We start from the raw sequence: 23,636 nt of genomic DNA on the forward strand, positions 1-23,636 counted from the left end.
GTGTTTCTAGCCTGGATTCCAAGTTTCAAAGTAGTTTCACAATTTATTAAGAAAGGGGAACGAGAACCATGTATTTTGTTTTTCACTTTAAATCTGCCTCATTGCACGCTCATTTCAACACTCATGTCATGTCAACACAAGATCTGAAATTTTCCTATTTCGACACGAAAAAGGCTTTAGTTTTAGGCCAATTGAAAAGTCCCCGATCTGATGCACAGATGGCGATCAATCCATATAATTTTCAGTTATTACCAACCTTCAAACGATACGTGTCAAAATTTGACAGCAGTCCGACCATTATTTTGTGAGATATTGCGTTGTAAGTGTACCTACTTTTATTATTTGAAAAAATATGTAAAAAAAAAGAATTTCGTGTGCTGATAAAATATTGCTTTTTGAGGGGAAAAAATAAAGTTGAAAAAAAATCTTGGCTTCATGGAGATGCATGAAAAAATATTATTTTATGAAATATTATGACAACGCGACTGTCAATTTTTGTTTTGTTTTCGGCATCGAGAAGGCCACTATAAATGCTACTAGTTTGCCCATTTAACCGACATCGTAGCATCAATAATAACGGAGTTGGCAATAGTGCCGACTCAATTTGGGACGCCCTGTATACTGGTTATTTCTATGAATAAACCACAGCAAGTTTCAGTGTTATTTTTGTAACCAGAAATAAACCGGCGGCCAAGGCCTACTTCGACGTTCATAATTCCTGAATGAACCATAGGTAGGTACTTAGAAGTTTGAAGGTCGTACAACTAACACACTATATAAACATTTCCCGATATTCGCTAAATTGTGCAGGAATATTCTGTCCCTCAGGAGTGGAAACTCGAACATTAAAGTTTACGGATCGAGGTAAGACTTTGGATTGTCTGTCTTGATATATTGATTGATTATGTTACATAACGTCCCTCAGGATTTTAGACCGATCTAACACATCGAGTGTGTTGGGAAGCAAAGGAAAAAAATATATATTCCATCAGAACTTGAATCGAATCACCATATGAGGCTTTCAAGTATGAAGCGATAAAAACATACTTTTCATACTTGGGTCGTTCTTCCAACGCTTTATTCCTTCCTACGCTTTATTGTTCCATAGGTCCGATCAATAGTAGCGTAAATCTACATTTATATTTGGAATAGTCAATTCATATTTGATGCTTTTAATAAATGTATAAATATTCGGCAAATTGTTTTCGGATAGGTTTTTCAATGTTTTTCGAGGATACTCGGTTCTGCTGGACCACCATCATAAAATACAACAGATTACACAAGATTACAGAACATAGTTTTCAACTGAAGCTATGTTTTGATATTTTTCGCCAATTTCAGTAAATGTACGAAGTTGAATTATTTTCAGAGTTTATGGGGATATTTGAACTAAATCGCATACCGACATATTTTCGATGGAACACAAAACTTAATCGGCTTAAAACAAAAAATTTATATAATTGTTTTCAATGAACTGCAAAAAACAAGAAAAGAACTCTCGTTTGCGTAGAAAAAAATACTCTTGTGGTCAGTTTCCACACGGGTAGTATCAAGCGGAGACGGTACAAGAAAATGGTGCACAACGTGGGGCGCTAAAATAAAATTTATTTATTTATTTCAGAAATAAATAAATGAATTTCATTTTCGCCCCCAAAGAGAACCAGAAAACCTATTTTCAGAAAATAAATCATTTTTAACACTTATTTTTCCGAATGAATTCATCACAACAGAACACAGTAAAAAGAGGTTTTCTCCTTTATTTTCGATGAAAGTAATAATAATAATTTTTATCTATATTAATGTTTCTTCAACTCTTGCCGAAAGGTATTTTGCCTGAAAGTAAATAAAAAATCAACTTGAACGTAATACGAGTCATTCGTATTTCAAATTCATCAGGTATAACATTGAGATGGAAACACATATATTCCCCTCGCACGCTCTAACGTGCCTTGGAGAAATAAATTTGTTTCAATTACTTTGACGTAAGATCCTATTATTTTTTCTTGAAAGCAGTAGCGTTTAGACGGATGGGCGTTATCTAACCTGCATTCATTAACGTCGGTCATATTTAACGCACGTGTGGCACCGGCTTTAATCAGACAACAGTCGTAAACCTATTATATATAAAAGGCTAACCCGCTTTATACCACATAAAATCAGTATAAACACGAACCTAAAAGTAATATATCATAAAAATTTTGGAGACAATACAGAGCTTCTTCCAGCTTTCGTTTCTATTTTCAGAAGAAAATGTACTCTTCATGAGTTCCACAACAAAGTTTGAAAATAATATCCCATAATATGACTGAAATAAGTTTCATTCTAATGAAAAAAACAAAATTAAAAATTAATCGTTCAATTATATCAGATTCACAATTTTTTTCAATGAATTTGTTAGTAAGGTGTTTGTTCACCGCGATTTTCTATACACTTTCTTCTTGAGGGATACTATTCCAAGCTACCTGTACTTCATGTCTCAGAGCCGCCAAAGTCCGTGGGTGCTTGTGTAAATTTCCAAGCCTTCTACCCATGATGTCCCAAACATGCTCTATGGGCGGAAGATTGGGGGATCTGGGCGGCCATGGCAAAAGATTCACATGGTCACTTCGAAAAAGTTAAAACTTACTCTGGCAACATGAGGTCGAGCATTATCTTGTTGAAATATTGGATTCTCGAGCCGGTTAAGGTAAGGGAGAACATATGGCTTCACTATTCCTTGAAGGTAACGCAACGCTGTCATGTTACCTCGAATAAAGACTAAAGGTGACTTACTTGCAACAGCAATAGCATCCAGACCATAGCGCCTACTGTCCAGTGTACATGGCGCTCAACATCAAACTGAGATTCATGTCTTTCTCCCCGACGTCATCTAACCCTTCTTCGGCCATTATGTGCACCCAAGGAGAATCGAGATTCATCAGAAAGGACGACCTGATATCATTCCACATTCCAATGTTGACGTTCTCTGCACCACTGTGATCGTTGCCGGCGATGCTCAACCGTCAGAGGTAACACAAGATGGGGTCGATAATGTGCAGTCCAAAAGACCTTATCCGGCGATAAACCGTTCGGACAGTTACAGGATGGCCTTGTTCTCCTAACCATTCATCAGCCAGAGAGTTGTCGCAAATCGGTCTCTAATGGTCGTAAGTCTTAGACGTCAATCTTGAACTTCATTTGTGCCTCTTCGACGTCCGCTGCCTACTGTTCTTCGATTTTGGGCATTATCAAACCACGCTTGAAAACATCTCATAACAGTGGCTGGATTTATGTTCGTACGGTTGGCGATTTCTCGAAATGACAACCCCACTTCCGTAGAACAATAATTCGACCTCTTTCAAAATCACTTAGCATGCGATAAATTCCTTGTACACGTGCTCTAGGCATTTTAATAAAAACTGAACATCGACTTTGGATCTCCTCGAAAAGCTGATTTGTTGTAAAATTTAAAAAACTTGCAAAAAACGACTACAATATTCAAGCAACAAAAATTGTTCACACCTTTACGATTTTTCTCTCCATATTCAATCATTTACTCCTTGCTATACTATCTATGTTTCACCAAAAAATTTAAATTTCAACAGCTCCTTCGGGGTGTTGCAGTTTCTTTGTCAGTTAGTATATATGTAGTTCAGTTAAGTGAAAATTGAATTGAAACATGTAGATATCATTCGTGGAACAGCTATAATAATTCATTTCTCGAAAAAAAAATATCATATTTGTGACTAATATGGGATATTTCTAAATAATCTATATAATTACCTTAATTATTTTCCAGAATAGCTGGCGTATTTCCATTTGATATTCGACCCCTATTTTCTGCAGGTTTGTTCTGAGAATGGGGCTCACTAATTTCCTCAACTATTTACATGAGGTCATAAATATTCGATTCGGATGTTTTTTGTATTCTGGAGTTCCTCCAGGAAAGTATGTCTGTATATAAAGCATAATGCCATTCAGGCTCCACAACATTCTGAAACAATAGTCCTTCGACAAATGATTCTTCTAGAGATGCTTGTTCTATTTTTCATTGTTTCAAAAAAGTATCAAGTAACGAAAAAATTACGTAGTCACTTCTTCTTCACTTGTGAATGTATCTCTCAATGGCATATTTCAGCATAGTCGACACAATCTGTATTAACAAAATTCACCTCACCAGGAATAGCCTCATAACAAGTAACTTTGTAGCATTTCGATATATAATAGGACATGTTTCGCTTATTCAACCCCCAAACTCGGCTACAACCCTACACCGCAGAAAAAACTGAGAGATTATCTACCCAAATTATTCAAAATATAATTTTTTGCCATCATTCATCAAAGACCACTGGAATTTCCTGATTACGTCGGCCATCATCGTTTCCTCCCCATTCGAAAAAAAGTTTGGGCGTTAACGCTCTGTCACATATCAGTCTCGGCAGAGCCACCTTTTTGTCATGTTGGTAATATGCCCCGGGCAACAAAAACGGGCCCTGTTCCCCATAATTCACTTCCTCGGTAACATTAACCATTCACAAATCAGCGGTACCCAACCCCCCTCTGGACTGCGGTTATGACCTGCTAAGTTATTCATCAGGTTCTTAACGGAAAAGCGTGGAAAAACTATCGGAAAATAGACCCGAATTCCAGGAATTCCCCCTGCCTGTTCGATTTACCGACAGATCATCCTGTCCGACGATACGTTACCATTCGTCTCAATTTGGTCTGCGAGCAACCGATCCCTTTTCGAAGGACCAGGTGATATAGAACCGGACGACTCGATATACGAGCACAATCAAATATTCGGCTGTATTAAAATTTCAAAGTTTAGAAGTATTAGGTATTGAGAATGAGACGATAATACAAACTCGTGAATTTATGATGTTACATCATGAGCCACTTTTCGTATTTTATTATGTTCGATAAAAATTCGAATATCGAAAACGCTGTAAATATTGCATAAACGTTTATACTATAGAATTTAATTTTGTCTATTTCATATAGATTTTATATTGACTCATTCGAATTTTATAATTCAAAATATATCAACGTTTCTAAGAGTCATTATCAACCGGAAAATTAAATTCAATTACCGAATATTATTTGTTAATAGTCCTTTCTCATGTTGAATTTGTATTTGATAAGAAATAAGTAAAGGGTGTTTTTGATTAGAGCTGAAGAACTTTAAATTCCAATAAAACAACGATGGATTATTCGATTGACATGAATTTTATTTATCCGCAAGATAATCTTGTGGCATTACATTTTAAATATGTTTTCTGGCATATGACCGCCACGGCTGGCTCAGATGTAGTCCAATCTGGACGTCTAATTTTCGATGACTTTTTCCAACATTTGTGGCCGTATATCGGCAATAACAGGGTGAATGTTGTCTTCCAAATGGTCAAGGGTTTGTGGCTTATCCGCATAGACCAATGACTTTACATAGCCCCACAGAAAGTAGTCTAGCGGTGTTAAATCACAAGATCTTGGAGGCCAATTCACAGGTCCAAAACGTGAAATTAGGCGGTCACCAAACGTGTCTTTCAATAAATCGATTGTGGCACGAGCTGTGTGACATGTTGCGCCGTATTGTTGAAACCACAGCTCCTGGACATCATGGTTGTTCAATTCAGGAATGGAAAAGTTGGTGATCATGGCTCTATACCGATCACCATTGACTGTAACGTTCTGGCCATCATCGTTTTTGAAGAAGTACGGACCAATGATTCCACCAGCCCATAAAGCGCACCAAACAGTCAGTTTTTCTGGATGTAACGGTGTTTCGACATACACTTGAGGATTATCTTCACTCCAAATGCGGCAGTTTTGTTTGTTGGCGTAGCCATTCAACCAGAAGTGCGCTTCATCGCTAATGGACGTAATGCGCGATACGTATTTCGCACAGAACCATTATTTTCGAAATAAAATTGCACTATTTGCAAGCGTTGTTCAGGTGTGAATCCATTCATGATAAATTGCCAAACCAAACTGAGAATAAATCACGTGACAGCTGTTAAATCGGTCGTCATCTTGAACAGTAATGTCATTTTAAAGTTATATAATAATAATAATAATAATAATAAAGGTCTTTATTCAGAAAAAATTAGAAAGCACATTGAACTACACTATTGGGGGCGAGATTTAGCTCGCATAAACAAGGTAGAGAATATTATCTAGTACCGTACAATCTACCTTAAACCTTATCCATGCGTCTATTCTTCCATCTAACCCTCCTAAACCTAGCTTACAAAACAAAACAAAACTCTTTACCATGAGCACTAAAACAACAATATAATCCAAACTCTGCCGCATAATCGAAATAAAATTTGAAATATCCCATCTCAGACAGCACACAGATCAAAATTCAACAAGCAGATGAAAGGAAAACGCCTAAATAAACAGTCACAAGCATTTCCGGAAAGCCATTCGGTCTTTAACCTAGGCATAAAGCGGGTCGTTCCGAAAATTATTCATAATGTGTAATTTAAACTTATCAAGTGTAATGTTTCTATATTCAAAGTCTAGGCTATTCATGCAATTGGGTACTTGATAGGAGTACGATCTAGTGAATATGTCGGTTCGGTGTTTTGGTATTGAGATGGTGCGTTTGGAGCGAATATTGATGGAGTGCACAGCAGAGCGGAAAGTAATCCTATTGTAAAGGTTTATTGGTAATTTTTCAGTGATGATTCTATAAAATAAAACATATGAATGGAAACGTCTTCTGAGCTCCATACTGAGCCAGCCGGTAGTTTTAAGGGTGTAACTCACAGAATCATATTTCCGTAGACCGTGTATCAATCTCAGACAAGAATTCTGTAGTACTTGAATCCTATTCTTATCGAAAGCAGTCAAGCAGGGACCGTAGACAGCATCACAATAGTTCATATATGACAGTACAGTAGACTCACACAGCAGAATTTTACTGGATTTACTCAGAATACTTCTAAACTGATATAAATTCCTCAAACTGGCATAAGCTTTCAACAAGCAGTTAGATATATGCCTACTGAAACGCAAATCAGTATCGACCGTCAAACCCAAATTTCTTGTAAACTCCAGAAAGCTGATTTTGCTGCCATCCATGATAACATCCTGGCTATAAATCTCCAAGAACCGTACTCTATCATTTTTACGACCAAAAAGTTGACATACTGATTTACTGGCATTCAAACGAAGACAATGTTTTTTTGAAATTTCGCAGATATTGTTCAGATCATAATTTAGGGCTACTACAGCCTGTAATGACTCGCAAGGCTCAAACGACAATTTGAGTTGGCTATCGTCTGCATAAAAGAAAGAAGTTACCGAAACACATACAGAGGTGAAACACGAAATATAAATGATAAAAAGAAGTGGTCCTAATATAGACCCTTGTGGAACTCCACTATCTAAACCTAAAAACGAAGACAAATTGCCATCAATTCTGACAGCCTGAGATCTCGACCCGATATAATCAGCCAATAAATTTATCGCCGGCTGAGAGAGACCCACATAATGCAAAATAGCGATCAAAAGCTGATGATTGATCGAATCAAAAGCCCTACTATAGTCCAGCTGGGTCAAAATAGTCAAATTGCCTTGATCAACAGACTTAAAAATGTCATCAGTGATGTTGAGCAAGGCTGTGCAGCAACCATGGCCAGGTCTGAATCCATACTGTGTGGAGGGAATGATCTTATTAATTTCTGTATATTCCTGTAATTGCCTCTGCATGACCTTCTCAACAATTTTGGAGAGAACCGGGAGTATACTAATAGGCCGTAAGTCATCAAATGTATTCGGATCCGAGTTTTTAGGAAGTGGGATCACCAATGCCTTCTTCCACGAGGAAGGAAAAACGGAATGCCTGATGCAGTAATTAACGACATGTGTTAAATAGGGCAAAATGAATGGAACACAGAGTTGAATTGTTTTTATATTGATACCGTCATGACTCACTGCCCTAGTTTCGATTTTTTGGATTATTTTAGATATTTCCTCTTCCTCAACCTCGCGAAATGAGAACTGCGAAACATTCAGGCTACTAATATTGTTGGAATAAAATGCAAGAAGTTCATCGTCCATTGCTATCTTTGGAATGGACTCAATGAAATGTTTATTCATCTTCTCAGCATCCTTCAATTTTTCCGGGATATTATTGGATATTTGATTTCGCACATTGAGATACTTTACAGTTGACCAAAATTTCCTAACATCTTTACAATTCAGCATAGTATTATAATAGGCTTTCTTCTCTCTCTTCACAGCCAAGGAAACCACATTACGAAGTTGTTTATAAAGAGTCCAATCATTTTCTCTTTTGTATTTTTTATAGACACTAAGCGTCCCATCCCTCAAGTCCATCATCTTCCTCAAGGTTGCCGTGAGCCAAGGTGCATATTTTTTTGTTATTCTCATAGTTCGCAAGGGCGCGTGCAAATCCATTAAAATAATTAAATTTTCATTAATGAATTCTATCTTTCGGTCAACATCGTTAACATCGAAGATATTTTTCCAAGGGATAGATTTTAAGTGAGACTGGAATTGCTCATAATCAAAGTTACTGAAATCCCTGGTAGTTTTGAATTTGGGAGACCTCTTATTAATTCCAATATTCAATTTCAAAAGCACCAACTCATGATCACTATTAATATCGGTTGGTACAACCTTGACATCAGAAACAACTTCAACATCAGAACACAGAACGAAATCAATCAACGTCGACGACTGATCCGTAATTCTTGTTGGCGAATCCACCATTTGATATAACCCGAGATTATCAATATTTTTCACTACATGTTTACCCTCGCTGTTTAAGGACAACAAATTAGTGTTAAAATCCCCCATACAAACCACCTTGCTTCCCTGCGTCACAATACTCGCATACTCTCCGCTGAACAAGTCCCAGAACAATTTATAATTCAAATCAGGAGGTCTATAAATGACCCCTATCACCAATTCACCTTCAAAACCATCAAGCTTCAACCAGATTTGTTCTATAGGTCCTCCAATCTTGAGAATACTGTAACCTAATCCCGACCTAACGTATGCCCCAACACCGCCGCCCCGTCTATTACGATCACAGCGAATGAACCTGTACCCCTGCACACCAATTGCATTATTTGCAATAGTATCGTCTAATCTAGTTTCATTAAGTGCAACAAAATCCAACGAATTCGACAAGATCATACTCCGAAAATCTGCAAAATTCCCAACTAACGTTCTTATGTTTAAATGAGCTAACTTTAGTTTATTCATTCAAATCGCGCGAGTTCCTTACATATGGGCTATCTGAAATGAGCTACCTTCACATTAATCATCAAAACTAATAAAACATATAAATGATATAATTATACAACCAGTAATTCAGATAATAACAAGACAGAATAGAAAGAAAACTTCGGCCTGGCTGTAAGGAAATTATTTGGTCCCAACTGAGACAGACTATATACACGGCAAAGTATAAATAATAAATAAATAAAGTATGAATATCTCAATAAATCAACCAAGCACGGCAACCAACGTTACATCCCCGTATCTCCCCAAAATAAACAACAAATTTTAAGTCACAAATTGCAAAGAAGAAACCAGTATAATATGAGTAAATCTCAAAATTTTACATCAAATATATGGAAGATGATTTTAATTAACTTTATTAATTTTAAGCTGATTGAACTGATCATAAGTGTCAACTTGAAAAATCTTATTGTTTACAAACACTTTAATGTTACCTTTGACAGTCCAACAACTGCGATTGTACTTTTCTCTCACTTTTTTGAAGAGTTCCAACTTATCTTTCACTAGCATCTCCACCAACACAATTTTCTTTCCCTTAAACTTCGATTTACTGAAATAAACAGCATCTCGCATCCACTGACACACAAATTCTACAACGATCGGACGTTTATTTATCCCTGGTTCCTTGTCCTCGAGTTTCTTGCCTAGCCGATAACAATTATTCAGCTGGTTCTTATTTAATTCTATGTTAAGGTGATTCTTGAACAAATTAACGACAATTTTAAAAAGATCTTCGTCCGGATTTTCATTGATGCCGTAAATAAGGACATTTTTGGAAAGATTTTTCTGCGATATTTCATTCATAATATTTTCTAACTTTTTTGTAATTTCTGATTTAAATACCTTAAATTCCAATTTTAACGATTCAATCGTATCGGCACCGGCAGTAGAAACTGAGGCTGCCGGCTCCTGAAAACCTTTCAGTTTTTCCTCGAAATTTTTCATTTGAATTTGAAAATGCTTTTCAAGGTCAGCCAGTGTTTTGTTCCTGGTAGCAGTCATATTGATGGCCGTCAAACAAACAATTTTGCAGACTCACCAACAAATTCACGATTTCCACAAATCTTCACACCAAACTGGTCAACAGAAACAGTTTACAGCAAATTTGACTTCAATAATATTCAAAATATATATATTTTTGAAGAGCACGGAAATACACGTCTAACTCAGACGCATGCTCAATATATAATCCTATATATAATCCCAATATATAATATACCTCAAAAAAAACACCCTATATATCTATATGAAGGTTAAAGACTTCACGCAGCTCTGTGAATTTTCAATATTCACGAACGTTCATTTTTTTGTTGGTGAAAGAGCTCACGCCGAGAATTATGTAGTTTTAAATTACAGCAGGAAATTGAGAATAAAACGGAAGCTGATAGATGTGAGAAAAACTCTCTTCTAATAGAATTAATTCAATAAGAGCTTTAGGAATTTCAAAATGAAATGAAACACAAACATTGAAGCGCAGCTATATTGTTTTCACTTCATTCGAAAAAGACCAACTAATTACAATTACGTTTCAAATTTTACATCGTTCCAATATGCTAGTAGACTACGCAAACAATAGTGAGTCCAATTACTTTGTTTAATTGATAAACTTATGATACATTTGGACCGATATCGAATGCATGGTTCCAAAATTAGCACCGTACGAAAAAGTTTCAATTTTTGAAACGATTCTTTTTCACCAAACCGCTCCTTCTGTAAAGTCATGGTTTCGTTGGCGAAATAAAACGTAGCGCCATCCTGCTTGAACCAAAATTCGTTTAGTTTAATTTCAGTGATAAATGAAAAAAAAGATAGCTCAGAAATTAATTATATAGTTTGAGAGATATAGAGAATAGTGGGTTTCTTTTAAATGAGACACCCTAGAAATTACTCGATTACAATTATAGATACAAATATACACAATATGAATCAATATTCGAAATTAATGAAAAATATTTATACGTATAAATTGTCCCATTGAAAATGTAGTCAAAGAAGTCAATATATTTGAAACGGATAACTTTTTCGAAAAACCCAATACGCGATCATTTTCGACAAATCGGCTGCTAGAAAACGGAGATAAAGAATATAGGGTGTCTCATTCAAGAAACACCAGAGATATAGCAAAATATTTGAAACAGTCATTCTCCAGAAACACCCTGTAACTCTGAAAGAAGCGAAATATTTACGATTTGATTTCTGCTATCTTATTATTTCGAAGAAAGCGATCGAGGCTCCTTGAAAATTTTTTCTCTAAGTCTTATAGTACTGGAGATGCTTTCAGTGGTCATCGAATTTGGTATACCCTGTACATTCCCACAAACAATTGGAAAATCCACCCAATGAAATATATTTAGTGTACAACTTTGCTTCCTCCGTTTTGCAATAGATGGCTGTAGCGGTAAGTGGTAGTCGAAATAAATAGATCGTAGATGTCGTACAATAAGCTTAGGTATTTGTAAACATAACGCCATCAAAATATTAGTCGATTTGTGTCTGCATCATAAAGTTATTCTCGATTAAACATGTCAGTTTACGACCCAAATTTTAATTTTCTGCTTTAATATGAAGAAATCTGTGGCTGAGGCTCATCGAATAATCCCAAACACCTATGGTGAGACCGCTATTAGTGGGATAACGTGCCGAAAGAGGTTTCAACTCTTCAAGAACGGTGATTTTGATGTCGAAGACCAGCATGGCGGTGAAAGAAAGAAGGTTTTCGAAGATGCAGAATTAGAGACATTCCTTGATCATGACTTGTGTCAAACGAAACAACAATTGGCAGGATTATTGGGAGTGACGCAACAAGTCATTCCAAAATGCCTGAAAGTCATGGGAATGATTCAGAAACAAGGAAATTGGGTGCCATACGAGTTGAAGCCGAGAGATGTTGAAAGTTTCCTTGTGAACAGCTGCTTGCAAGGCAAAGGCGGAAAGGATTTCTGCATAGCATTGTGACTGAAGACGAAAAATGGGTTCATTACGATAATCTCAAGAGCAGAAAATCATGAGATATCCCGGCCATGCTTCCACGTCGACGGCCAAACCTAATATTGACGGTTCCAGGGTCATTCCAGTATGCGGTGGGACCAGCTCGGCCTTGTGTATTATGAATTGTTGAAATCGACTGAACCAATCGCAAGCGATCGTTATCGAACGCAATTAATGCGTTTAAGCCGAGCATTGGAAGACAAACGGCTGCAATATAACGAGAGACATGATAAAGTGATTTTACAACATCACAATGCTCGACCCCATGTTGCGAAAGTAGTCAAGACACACTTGGAAACGTTGAAATGGAAAGTCCTACCCCACCCGCCGTATTCTCCAGACATTACTCCCTCGGAGTAACACTTGTTTCGATCAATGGCACATGACCAAATGAGAAATTAGTGGCCAGCGATGAACAATACTTTCAATTATAAATGTATAACCAGTGTTTCACAGCCTCGAATTCCGAAAATAAAAACGGTGGAAGCAAAGTTGTACGCCTATATATATCCTAATTGAATGTTTTCCATACGAAAATGTTTTTCTAAGAAAATTCGTTTAATTTCCCATACCGTAGCAATGCGCAACGAGTTAGCTAGTCTCTAATGAAATGGCAATAACGAAAACGCACGAATAAATGCTACATAACTATACCGCCCATGTCCGTTTCCAGCAACCTTCATAATGAACCCGTGCTTTGCGTCATTACGTGGATTACTATTTATGTATTGAGAATATAAAAAGCAAACAAGCGATTTTGATGCAATATATTTTTATTACTTTTCAAAATTATTGCTTTTAAGATCTATACACTTTTGCATGCGATTGAACGATCACTTTTTTTTCCAATCTGAAGATGGTAGTTCTAAAACAGGCGTTTTGAGGGCCTCAACTTCATCTTCGGGCTATGAAAATCGTTATCCACGAAGTTTATTTTCAATTTCTGGGAAGAAGAAGAAGTCATTCGGTATCAAGTCGGGGCTGTAAGGCGGATAACCCATTAATTTGATTTTTATGTGTCCAAATACTCATTCGTTGCATTTGATGTGTGTGAGCTCTCATTGTCATGATGCAAGATGATTCGTCGTTTTGGGTTTGTTTCTCTCAATTTACCGAAAGCTTCAGACAAACAAATAGTTTCATACCACTCTGAGTTAACGGTCTTTTGATTTTCAAGAGCCACAATTGCCACAGGACCAGTTTTCGTGAAGAAACACGCCACCATTTGCTTCTTAACGCTTCGAGGACGAACAACTTTTGATGGCTTTGCTTCACATTGAAACACCCAAACTGCCGACTGGCCTTTTCTTTCTGACTTGTATGCATAAATCCACGACTCGTCACCTGTAAAGATATTGTATACCGCTTTGGATGCACCACTGTCGTATTTCAAAAGCATTTTACGGCACCAATCGTCACTAGCAATTTTTTGAGCGTCATTCAACAAATGTGGAATCCAACTTGCAAAGAGCTACCGAACACATAAATGTTCGTGCAAAATCTCATGTATGCTAGTCATACTAATGCTTGAACATCTCTCAATTTCCTGATACGTCACATGTCGATCTTCTCCAATCAGTTTTCGCATAGCATCAATATTTTCCGGCACAATGACGTATTTTGGACGACCTTCTTTAACTTCATCCGTGAGCGAACTACGTCCAAGTTTGAATGCAGTGTTCAAGCGATATACAGTGGCTTCAAATGGTGCTTCATCGCCAAAAGTTGAATTTAGTTGATAGATGCATTTTTTTTCTTAAGTTTTACCACGTCAAAAGTCACAATTTTCATAGCTCGAAAATTTTCACGAGTTAAATCAATATTTTGACAGAGATGAAATTTTCAAATTACTGTAAACAACGAAAATTGTGCTCGTACGTCAAAACGTAAAACAATTGGTCAAAATTTTCATAATGATAATTTGATTCATCAATATAATTTACTATTTCATTGAATTTTCGTGCACTTTTGGTTCAGTGTATCAATTGACATTAACTTCAAGAGCTTTGCGATTCAAAACATGAATGTGTTGTTCAACTACGGTACCATATAGAATGCTGTAAATGGCAACATCTGAGTGTTTGCAAATAAATTTCGTAGAAGAAAAGAAAATTCCAGGTCACCAGTTTTGGTTTCGCATTCAACGATTAACCAACTGGTACAACTCACTGATAATATTAAGGAGCAAACGAAACTCTCTACAGACACTGGTGCAATATTTCTGGACATAAAAAAGGCATTTGATAAAATGTGGCATCAAGGTTTGATATACAAAATTAAATTGATGAAATTTCCAACTAAACATATGAGATTAATAAAATACTTTGCAAGTAGAAAATTAAGAGTGAATATTGATAATACCAGGTCGACGATTACAGAAAATGAAGCCGAAGTTCCCCAAGGATCGGTGATAGGACCGCTGCTGTTCAATTTATACATGGCAGACATAACAAAAATGAATAGATGCAAGATAGCCCAGTTTGCAGATGACACCTGTATCTACTATCACAGTAGAACACGAAAAGCAACATCTTCAAGAAGTGGAGGTTCAAAGTGAATACGACGAAAACATTTGCAATCTACTTTGGAGGATCAATAATAAAGAAAGAGATAGTAGGAAACGTCAAAATGGAAAATCAGACGATAGAATGGAAAAAGGAAGCAGAACACCTAGAAATAACTCTAGATGAAAGATTGGATTGTAACAAACAGCTAGAAGAAAACAGGAAAAAGGCAAAATTGCACGAAAGACTACCCACTAGTCAACCCAAAAAGTAAACTTTCTGCAGAAAACAAGCTGAAGATTATAAATATAGTGATAATACCAAGCATTACGTATGCAGGAGTAACCTGGTATAATAAGGCAATAAGAGAGATCAGTTGCAGAGTACACTGAATACAGTAATCAGAACAGCGGTTGGCGCCCTATGGTATATTAGCAACCAACAAATCAGAGAAGAAATGAAAATTAAAACTATTGATGAAATAGTTAACACAACGGATAAAGAAGACGAATCTCAATAATAAGATAAACAAGAGGAAATAACTCTTTCAAAGAACGAAGTAGAAGGAAAAAGCGACATGGGAAGGGAGAAAAGTCTCCAAAATTAACAACAGAAGAAAATTGGAGAAATCGTAGTAGAGTACTTATAACACAAAAAATGTCAAATTTTACGATGTCAATATCAGATTTCACCTGGCAATGTCAGTGTTGCCGATTCTCAATACATAAATAGTAGCCCTACTACTATCCTAGATTCCAAGGGGGTCTAAAGAGGCGTTGAAAAAACTATTCAACAATGACCTCGATCCGAAGTTGCCAATTCGATTTCTCCGGTGGCTCTCATTTTCATCCATCTTAATTTGGTATGTGAGAAATTGTCACGTTCACGTTTAACGGAGAAAATGCCCCTGGCGATTTCCATCAGTTCCTCATCGTATGGTTACCGAGAGTGGCTGTTTTCCAAAATTTCCACGTTAAACGACTGTCGTTCTAACCAAACTTTTAATTTAGTAAAATCGCTCTGATTGGACTCTATCGCCTCATGTTTTATTCAACATCAGGGGGGTTCCTGGAACTAGAAAAGGGTCAGTTGAAATTGTATAAATTTCGGCGTCGTTAGATTGAAGCGGCTCTTCGAGGTTGTCGGCCGCAAACCCGAAAATGCGGAATTTTCGGTCGTATTTTCTTTCAGATTCAGATTTCTTAATCCGACACACTTCACACAATCCGCAGGACAGAACAGATAGGAACCTTTTCCTTTCTCCACTTCAGGGCATTTATCGATTCACTTCGGCATTATTTTTTTGTAAAAATGTTATTTACAATGATCGGAAATTTCAGATTATTGGTTATTTGACCTTAAATATCGTTCGGTAGATACCATTTCAACGAGATCTTTTTCGAAGGCAATACGCAGACAAGACACTAAAAGGCACTTAGACACTGTAGGGATGTGAATTATTCGTTCTATATTAGGTGTAGTAAAAATAAATCCATTATTCTTCCAATAATCTGTATTTCGCATTATATAAGTCAAATTGGGTTTCACTGGATGGCGTTAGAAAGATGAGATTTCGTACTACAAAAACTTTTTTGACAGTTTTGTGATAAGTTGACTCAGTTAAATTCAAGCTCCTCTCAAAGACGGATACTAGCATAGAGAGAATACAAGCCAGGCGGCTAAGAATGTAAATAGTGTTTATAGCCCTCATACTGGAACAGCCAATTATGCGCAATTTTGGTTTAATCGATTACGTTCCGGTAATTTCGATGTCAAAGATGCACCACGCACTGGAAGGCCAATGGTCGAAAATGTCGATGAAATCATGGACATGACCGCCATTTGAGCACTGTTTTGATTTCCAAAGAGCTGAAGATTTTACGAAAACCGTTTGGAACTATTTGCATAAGGCTGGCCTAAAAAAAAGCTCTATGTATGAATACCGCACGAGTAAACGCAAAAAGATCTCATGGACCGAATTTCCATCTGCAGATCTCTGCTGAATTGCCACAAAATCGACCGATTTTTGAAGCGATTGGTGACTGATATTGAGAAGTGGATAACGACAACGTCAAGCGAAAACGGTCGAGGTCGAAACGCGCTCAGCCAGTGAAAACGGTTGCCAAGCTAGGATTGACAGCAAGGAAAGTTTTGCTGTGTGTTTGGTGGGGAATAACCAACTATAAGCTCCTCTCCTAAGGCATAACTGTTAACTCGGAACTCTTTTGTGAATAATTGGACAGTTTGAACGAAACAATCGCCCAGAAGCTCTTACCCCAGCCCATCGAAGGGCGCGTTTGGATTTTGCGAGAGAGCATATTCATTGGGAAGAGGCTGAATGGGAAAGAGTGCACTGAGCATATCTTTCATGTGGACGTCTGTATACAAGGGAACGTCGATCACAATGGTAGAGGCAGAATCTAGACTCATCTGTGAAGAGAACTCTTTACCAATCAGCCTCTTCCCAATGGATATGCTCTCTCGCAAAATCCAAACGCGCCCTTCGATGGGCTAGGGTAAGAGCTGGGCCTCTTGCCGCGACACAAGGCCTCAAATCATATTCTCTGAGGCGATTTTCCATTGTGTGAGTGCTAATTTGCACCCCATGAGTTTGCTCAAGCTGACTTTGAAGGAGGCGAGCGGTTGCAAACCGTTGTCTCAACGAAGAAACTCTCAAGTAACGTTCTTGAATGGCAGTTGTTTCCCGTGGTCTACCCTGTCCTGGTCTTCGGACATTCATACCTGTCTCCCTCAATCGCTGCAACATTCTGGACACACTTGTATGGGAAACTTCAAATCTTTCTGCAATCCTTGTGTATGTCCATCCTTCTTCTCGCAAAACTACCGCTTGGGCACATTCCTCTTGGGTCAAATTGCGTATTTCGCGTAGCATAGCGATCGAGTGTAAAAAATCAAACGAAAGAAAAACTATTGATCACCAGAATTGATCGGGAACAACTGTTTTCAGAATGGAGGCAATACATTCAAAATCTAATAATCTCATCTTTTTTTATTCCTGCTAGGAAAAAACATCTGTATTGGAGAAAAACGTTGAAAGTGAATAAAATATGCATGCATAATTCTGATAAAAATAATTATCATTGAGAACACCTTCAGTTGTAGAATAAATTTGAGATTTCCATAATGTGTGTTAATTCTTTTGCGCAGTGTATATGACTTCTGGTCAGATAGTCGTCAAACCAATGGATTTGACTTGAAGTAGACAACTAGTATGGATTCAATCAAATACAGAAACTGCTTATTTCACTGAATCGAATCAAACTCGAATGAATGTTCCGAGTGTAGAAAGCTTCCAACCCAGCAAAATATTTAGATTTCCACCAGTTGGCACACTTCCTTTTTCCATTTTACGATGGAAACAATCGTAAATTTACCGTCACGTCACTCTTCCGATATTTCGGGGCAAATATTTCCGAGCGGTATGAGCGTTAAAGGGCGATAAAAAATTTAGATAAGCATTAGTTCTGAAACTAATTAACAAACGCTAATTCAGTTGAAATTAGACGATAAATTTTATGAAATAGTTGCCCCCAGAACTAATGAATAATTTAATTCTAACGTGAATTGAATTTCCACTTTGCCCTGTATTCCAGTCTTGGAAATTCACCACCCCCCCTCGGGAGACTTGGGGGAAATGAAGCTCTAGATAAAAGATATCTCCTAGATAGAAGTTATCTATAGGGAAGGCGGGATTGACTAGGGGATGTCTGTCATATGCTCTCCCCGATATTGGGAAATAATAATCTAGATTTCCCAATGAAAAGAAGTAGGAAATTCTACAGAATATATCTCTTCTTTTTCATTTGGCTATGTGGGAAACTCTTTTAATTTTTATTTTATTGGCTTTTTCTCATTGTAAATCCGTTTCAAATAAAATGATAAAATAAGTGACTGAATTGTACAAATTCAATAAACGTTAAAAAATTAAGTCGTATAATTGTGTGTTTATATGAAGTTTGTTTTTTATATGCAGCTGTTTAAGCTCTCACTGCAGGGAAAATTATCGATCTAATAACCATCTGAACCACATTCGAAGAACGGACTGATTTGTTTGCAATATTTCAATTATTCGTAGGATGACCGAAAAATGTCATATTATACAGGGTGATTCACCGGGATGGCCTATTAGACGTTTATGGAAAACTTATCATAATTTTGAGCTGAAAATTTTCATATTGGGGTTTGAAGCAACGATCTGTCTCCCTGAAATATTTTCGAATCTCTAAAACTTCCGGTTATACCAGAAACAGACTACTACGTCCTTATTTCAAATGGCACTCCCAGTATATCATTTAATATTTATTTGAACATAATAATAATACATTTAATTACATTACATCATTAGATAGCTTTTTCGATGACAATTTCAGCAATGTGCTATAGCTTAGTGAAAACTCAATGGTTTATGAGTTATTGCGATTCTTACGATCATGATATTGACGTACAGAGTGATCCAATATTAAAGAAAATAGAAAAAGTCTAAAATTTTGTTAGTCCGGATCTGATTTATTCGATTTCAGAAATATTGAAGGAAGGCGATAGTAAAGGGCGACAAAACTTGAAATATTGAAATTATTCGGTGGATTTCTTGAAGAGTTATTGAACTAAAAAAAAATTCACTCATAAGGAAATGTTTATTGATCACCCTGTATGACCATGCCAAGCCGAGATTTAGAATTTGAATTGATTCTTTGTGGTTCCGAAAATGGGAAAAAATCATAATGTTCATGTACAGGGTGATCCAATATTCACGAAAATAGGAAAAGTCTGAAATTTTCCTAGTCCGGATCTGATTTACTCGAATTCAGAAATATTGAAGGAAGGCGATAGGAAAGGGTGACAAAACTTCAAAATTTGAAATTATTCGGTAGATTAGTTAAAGAGTTATTGAACTGTAAAATTTCACTCATAAGATGAACATCACCCTGTATATCCCCAACGTAGGCACTCAGGCGATTGAAACATCTTGATACGGGTCCTCCATGATGACCTTAATTTATGGTATTGGTTTGTCGCATTCTTCCCGGGAAACCCTGTATATAGTATCATAAGACTGCGGTTTGGATATAAAATGTACACAGTTTCTATAGAAAGATCATCAACTTGGACAAGTCAAATTCATCAAAACTCAAGATTTTCGAATTAGAACCTATATTTTTTATTATTTCAGTCGATTCTACATACAAAAATAGTGGGGCTTACTTAAGCAAACCCTATACCTAAAATGAATAATTGAAGAGTTATCGAGGAAGAACTTTAAATGAGGAAAAACCGCAATTCCTCACAGTAAGAAACTAATGTTTGGATAAAACTGAATTTTACATTTCATGAATTGAAGGTAATTTTTCATTGGGATTGTTGAGAAATCTATAAACCAATACAATTTTCAATTACGAATAATTCATTACAATACTTGAAATGTCAAATTCAGTTATGAAAACATCGAATTTTATTTTCTTTCTGTGTTTTCCGGAAATCACCGACTACTCCACATGGTTTTTCCTCATTTTGAATTCTTCCTCGATACCTCTAAAAGTATTCATTTTAGGTATAGGGTTTGCTGAAGTGACCCCCACCATTTTTGTAAGTAGAATCGACTGAAATGATAAAAAAAGTAGGTTTCCATTTGAAGGTCTTGAGTTTTGTTGTTTTGCATTTATTATTCTTTAATGCTTCACACTTCTTCAAAGAAATTATTTCCAAATTAAGATGAAATCGTGATGAAATTTTCATATAATTCTATGTTTTCTTATTTTCATTGTATGTCATTTGGCTACTCTTATTCTACTTCAAAGGTTCATGTGAAATTCCATGAAAAAAATCATATGAATTCGAATTACAACAAGCGCACTGAAGCTACTGACTTCACGTCAGTGATTTCCCAATTAAATTTTTCTAATCTTCTCAAACAGAGCCTGAGTTAAGTCTCAACGTCATTTCGCTAAACCCTATGGAAACTTCTTTAACTAGAAGATGATCCAAAATCATCTGGGATAGTGATTTAAACTATCATATATTTCTCCATAATTCCACTGCTTTAATTTCATCCTTCTCCAAATGAAAGAGTAAACAGAATCTGTTTGTGGTAACTCTTAGGCCTATCTGCCCCATTTACACTGAGAGAATTCTTATCCAACAGTGCATGGATGTTATCAAACGGCCTGGAGGAATCAGATCTCTGTTGATTCACCACATTACACCCTAATATTTGTCTTTGTTTCAGATCGTAGTGAGGGTGGCTCAGAGCATAGCAACCCCTACTGGGAACAGGCTTTTTCGCAGCCATATTTCGACAACACAACCCGTAGGGAAGTGACAACTACGGTTGGTCAGACTGCCCATCTTCATTGCAGAGTTGGCCACCTTGGAGATAGAGCCGTAAGTATTGTGATATAGTTTAATTCTTCTTATAAAATCAGGTTTCTTTTTGTGTAATCTTCATCTTTTGTTCATTATTTATTTCATTCTTTGGATGTTATTAACTGAATTCCAATTCCTTTCTCAAAGGCTAAGCACTTGAATCGTAAGTTTGAGCGTTTTTGATGTATCTAACCTTTAATACTGTGCCTGAGGAAATGTTCAATGTGTCCACATTTTTCCAATCGAAAGGATTGATGCGAAACCAACTGTCACTGAATTTTCATCAGAAAATACTGGATTTTATCAGATAATACCACAGTTCAGGACCATTCACCTGAATTCAACGATATATCATACAATGTCATTCAAAGTTGATTTTCAGGTGATTTTGACCCTTATCCAATTTTCTTTGGGTCGGCTCTGATGGTGAATGCAATTTATTAAAAACTGCTGTTAATAAAATAAACAAGAGACGCCAATACAATGATTTTAAATTTGAATACCAAGCCTTGCAAAACTTATATCGTAATGATTTCAAAATAAAGTTCGATTCTGTAATTTGTTTCAACGGAACAAATGACAAATCCAACAATAGTGATTTCTCGTGAGAATATTGAGAATGTATTCAAGAAGACGAAATAAGGAAATGTATTAAAAAGTATGGGTTCCAGAACCGTTAAGTGCATTTTACAAAATGATGGACATTTCGAACACTTACTTCATTCATTTTCATTTACTTTCGAATAATCATTCGATTTTTCTTTCATTGAATGATAATTCGTTCAATTATAATGAATTGAAATATGTAAATAATTATTACTTGTTTCTTGATTTGATTCTGATATGTTCCATTTAGTTCAAGATGAGTAAGTTGATTTTCTCATCGGAATGTATTGCATGTTGTTAATTAAACTAAAGGTACCTAAATGTAATACAGATCCGACCCAAAGAAATTTGGATAAGGGTCAAAATCACCTGAAAATCAACTTTCAATGACATTGTATGATATATCGTTGAATTCAGCGTTAAAAGTTATTTCGAAAAGTGTCATAAAATATACAGGTCCGTATTAAAAAAAAATGAGGTTGAGGGTGGCCCAGAGAACACGAAACGTTGGATACGAAATCTGTTTAGATCAAATTGAGAACAATTTACTGTCGAATAAAAAATTTCTATATCATTTTTTGATAATATTTGAAATAAAGTGGGAAAAAAAATCAAAATGACAGAATTTACTTTTCTGATGATATCTCAATAACCGGCCCTGATAATCTCGATTTGTTTGAACTGCTTGATAATGCTTCTATGCATGCAACTTTTTCTCCATTTGACCGACCTTCTAACTCATATGGTTTAAAAGTTACCAATACAAACCCATTGAAAAAGTGGCCACCCTGTATATTCCTTTCTGACTTTGATCCTATACAATTTGGATGAATATTTGTCCAGTTGATTCACCAAATCAAGCAATTTCCATCGATTTAACGAACCTGTATATCTATACCATATACTTATATAGATCTATCAGCTAAGTTGATCAGCTGGATGGCTAACAATTCGTAGGTATAAATTGGGGATACTATCACCATGTATGACTATATTTATCAGCATTTTGTTTTAGCCTCAGAGTAGATGTTCCAGCTTTGAAAGAAGTTTTATCTGTTTATCTCTTTCAGTTGAGTTTACTATTCAAATAATTGCACTCACTGAAAAAGTTCAGAGTTTGTCCACTAGTGTCCAGTACTCTAAAACTCGGGTTATTCCATTTCTGTTATTTGAATGGTTGTATATTTCGATAACTTCCAAATTAATTTGTGTGTCGAAGCCCGTAATGTTTGAGAATATTTCAGACTTCGATGTTCATTCATCCTTCGCACAGTCTCGCAGCAAAATAGGAATTAAATTAGTTTTATCTATTGCTCTTTTCTTAATGCTCGATTGATTCGTTTCGAGATTTACCATTATACCACAAGATTTTTCTCAAGTGATCTAAATCCTGAAGTCATTTTAACCCACATATATAAGGGCAATTGAAAAGTCCCTAATATTAAATCTATATGATTTTTAGTTAGTACCAACCTTCAAACGATACGTGTTAAAATTTGACAGCAGTCCGACCATTAGTTTGTGAGATATTGCGTTGTGAGTGTAGCTACTTTTTTTATTTGAAAAAAATAGAAAAAACGAATTTCGTGTGCTGACAAGATATCGCTTTTTAAAGGGAAAAATACAGTTGAAGCAAAATCTTGGCTTGATTAAGAGTTTCCGGGGTCTGCACCAGGAAAATCCACAATCATTGATTGATATGCTGAGTTTAAACGTGGTGAAATGAGAACCGAAGACGGCGAACGCAGTGGACGCTCAAAAGAGGCTATCACCGACGAAAAAATCATAAAAGTTCACAAAATAATTTTGAATGATCGTAAAGTGAAGTTAATCGAGATAGCAGACATTGTGAAGATATGATCTGAACGTGTACATCATATCATTCACGAATATTTG

The 23,636-nt window shown here is 36.2% G+C and overlaps 1 protein-coding gene across 1 annotated transcript in view; it reads left to right on the forward strand.

The window, feature by feature from the left end:
• Positions 1-23,636, forward strand: part of LOC123685985 (myosin light chain kinase, smooth muscle-like) — a 376,864-nt gene that overhangs the window by 304,068 nt on the left and 49,160 nt on the right. Inside the window, exon 3 of the mRNA XM_045625883.1 lies at positions 20,998-21,152. Within this exon, the coding sequence (XP_045481839.1) occupies positions 20,998-21,152 (155 nt within the window). The remainder of the gene's footprint in view (positions 1-20,997; positions 21,153-23,636) is intronic.

The sequence above is a fragment of the Harmonia axyridis genome, chromosome X (genome assembly GCF_914767665.1).
Source record: "Harmonia axyridis chromosome X, icHarAxyr1.1, whole genome shotgun sequence".
Classification (NCBI taxonomy): domain Eukaryota; kingdom Metazoa; phylum Arthropoda; class Insecta; order Coleoptera; family Coccinellidae; genus Harmonia; species Harmonia axyridis.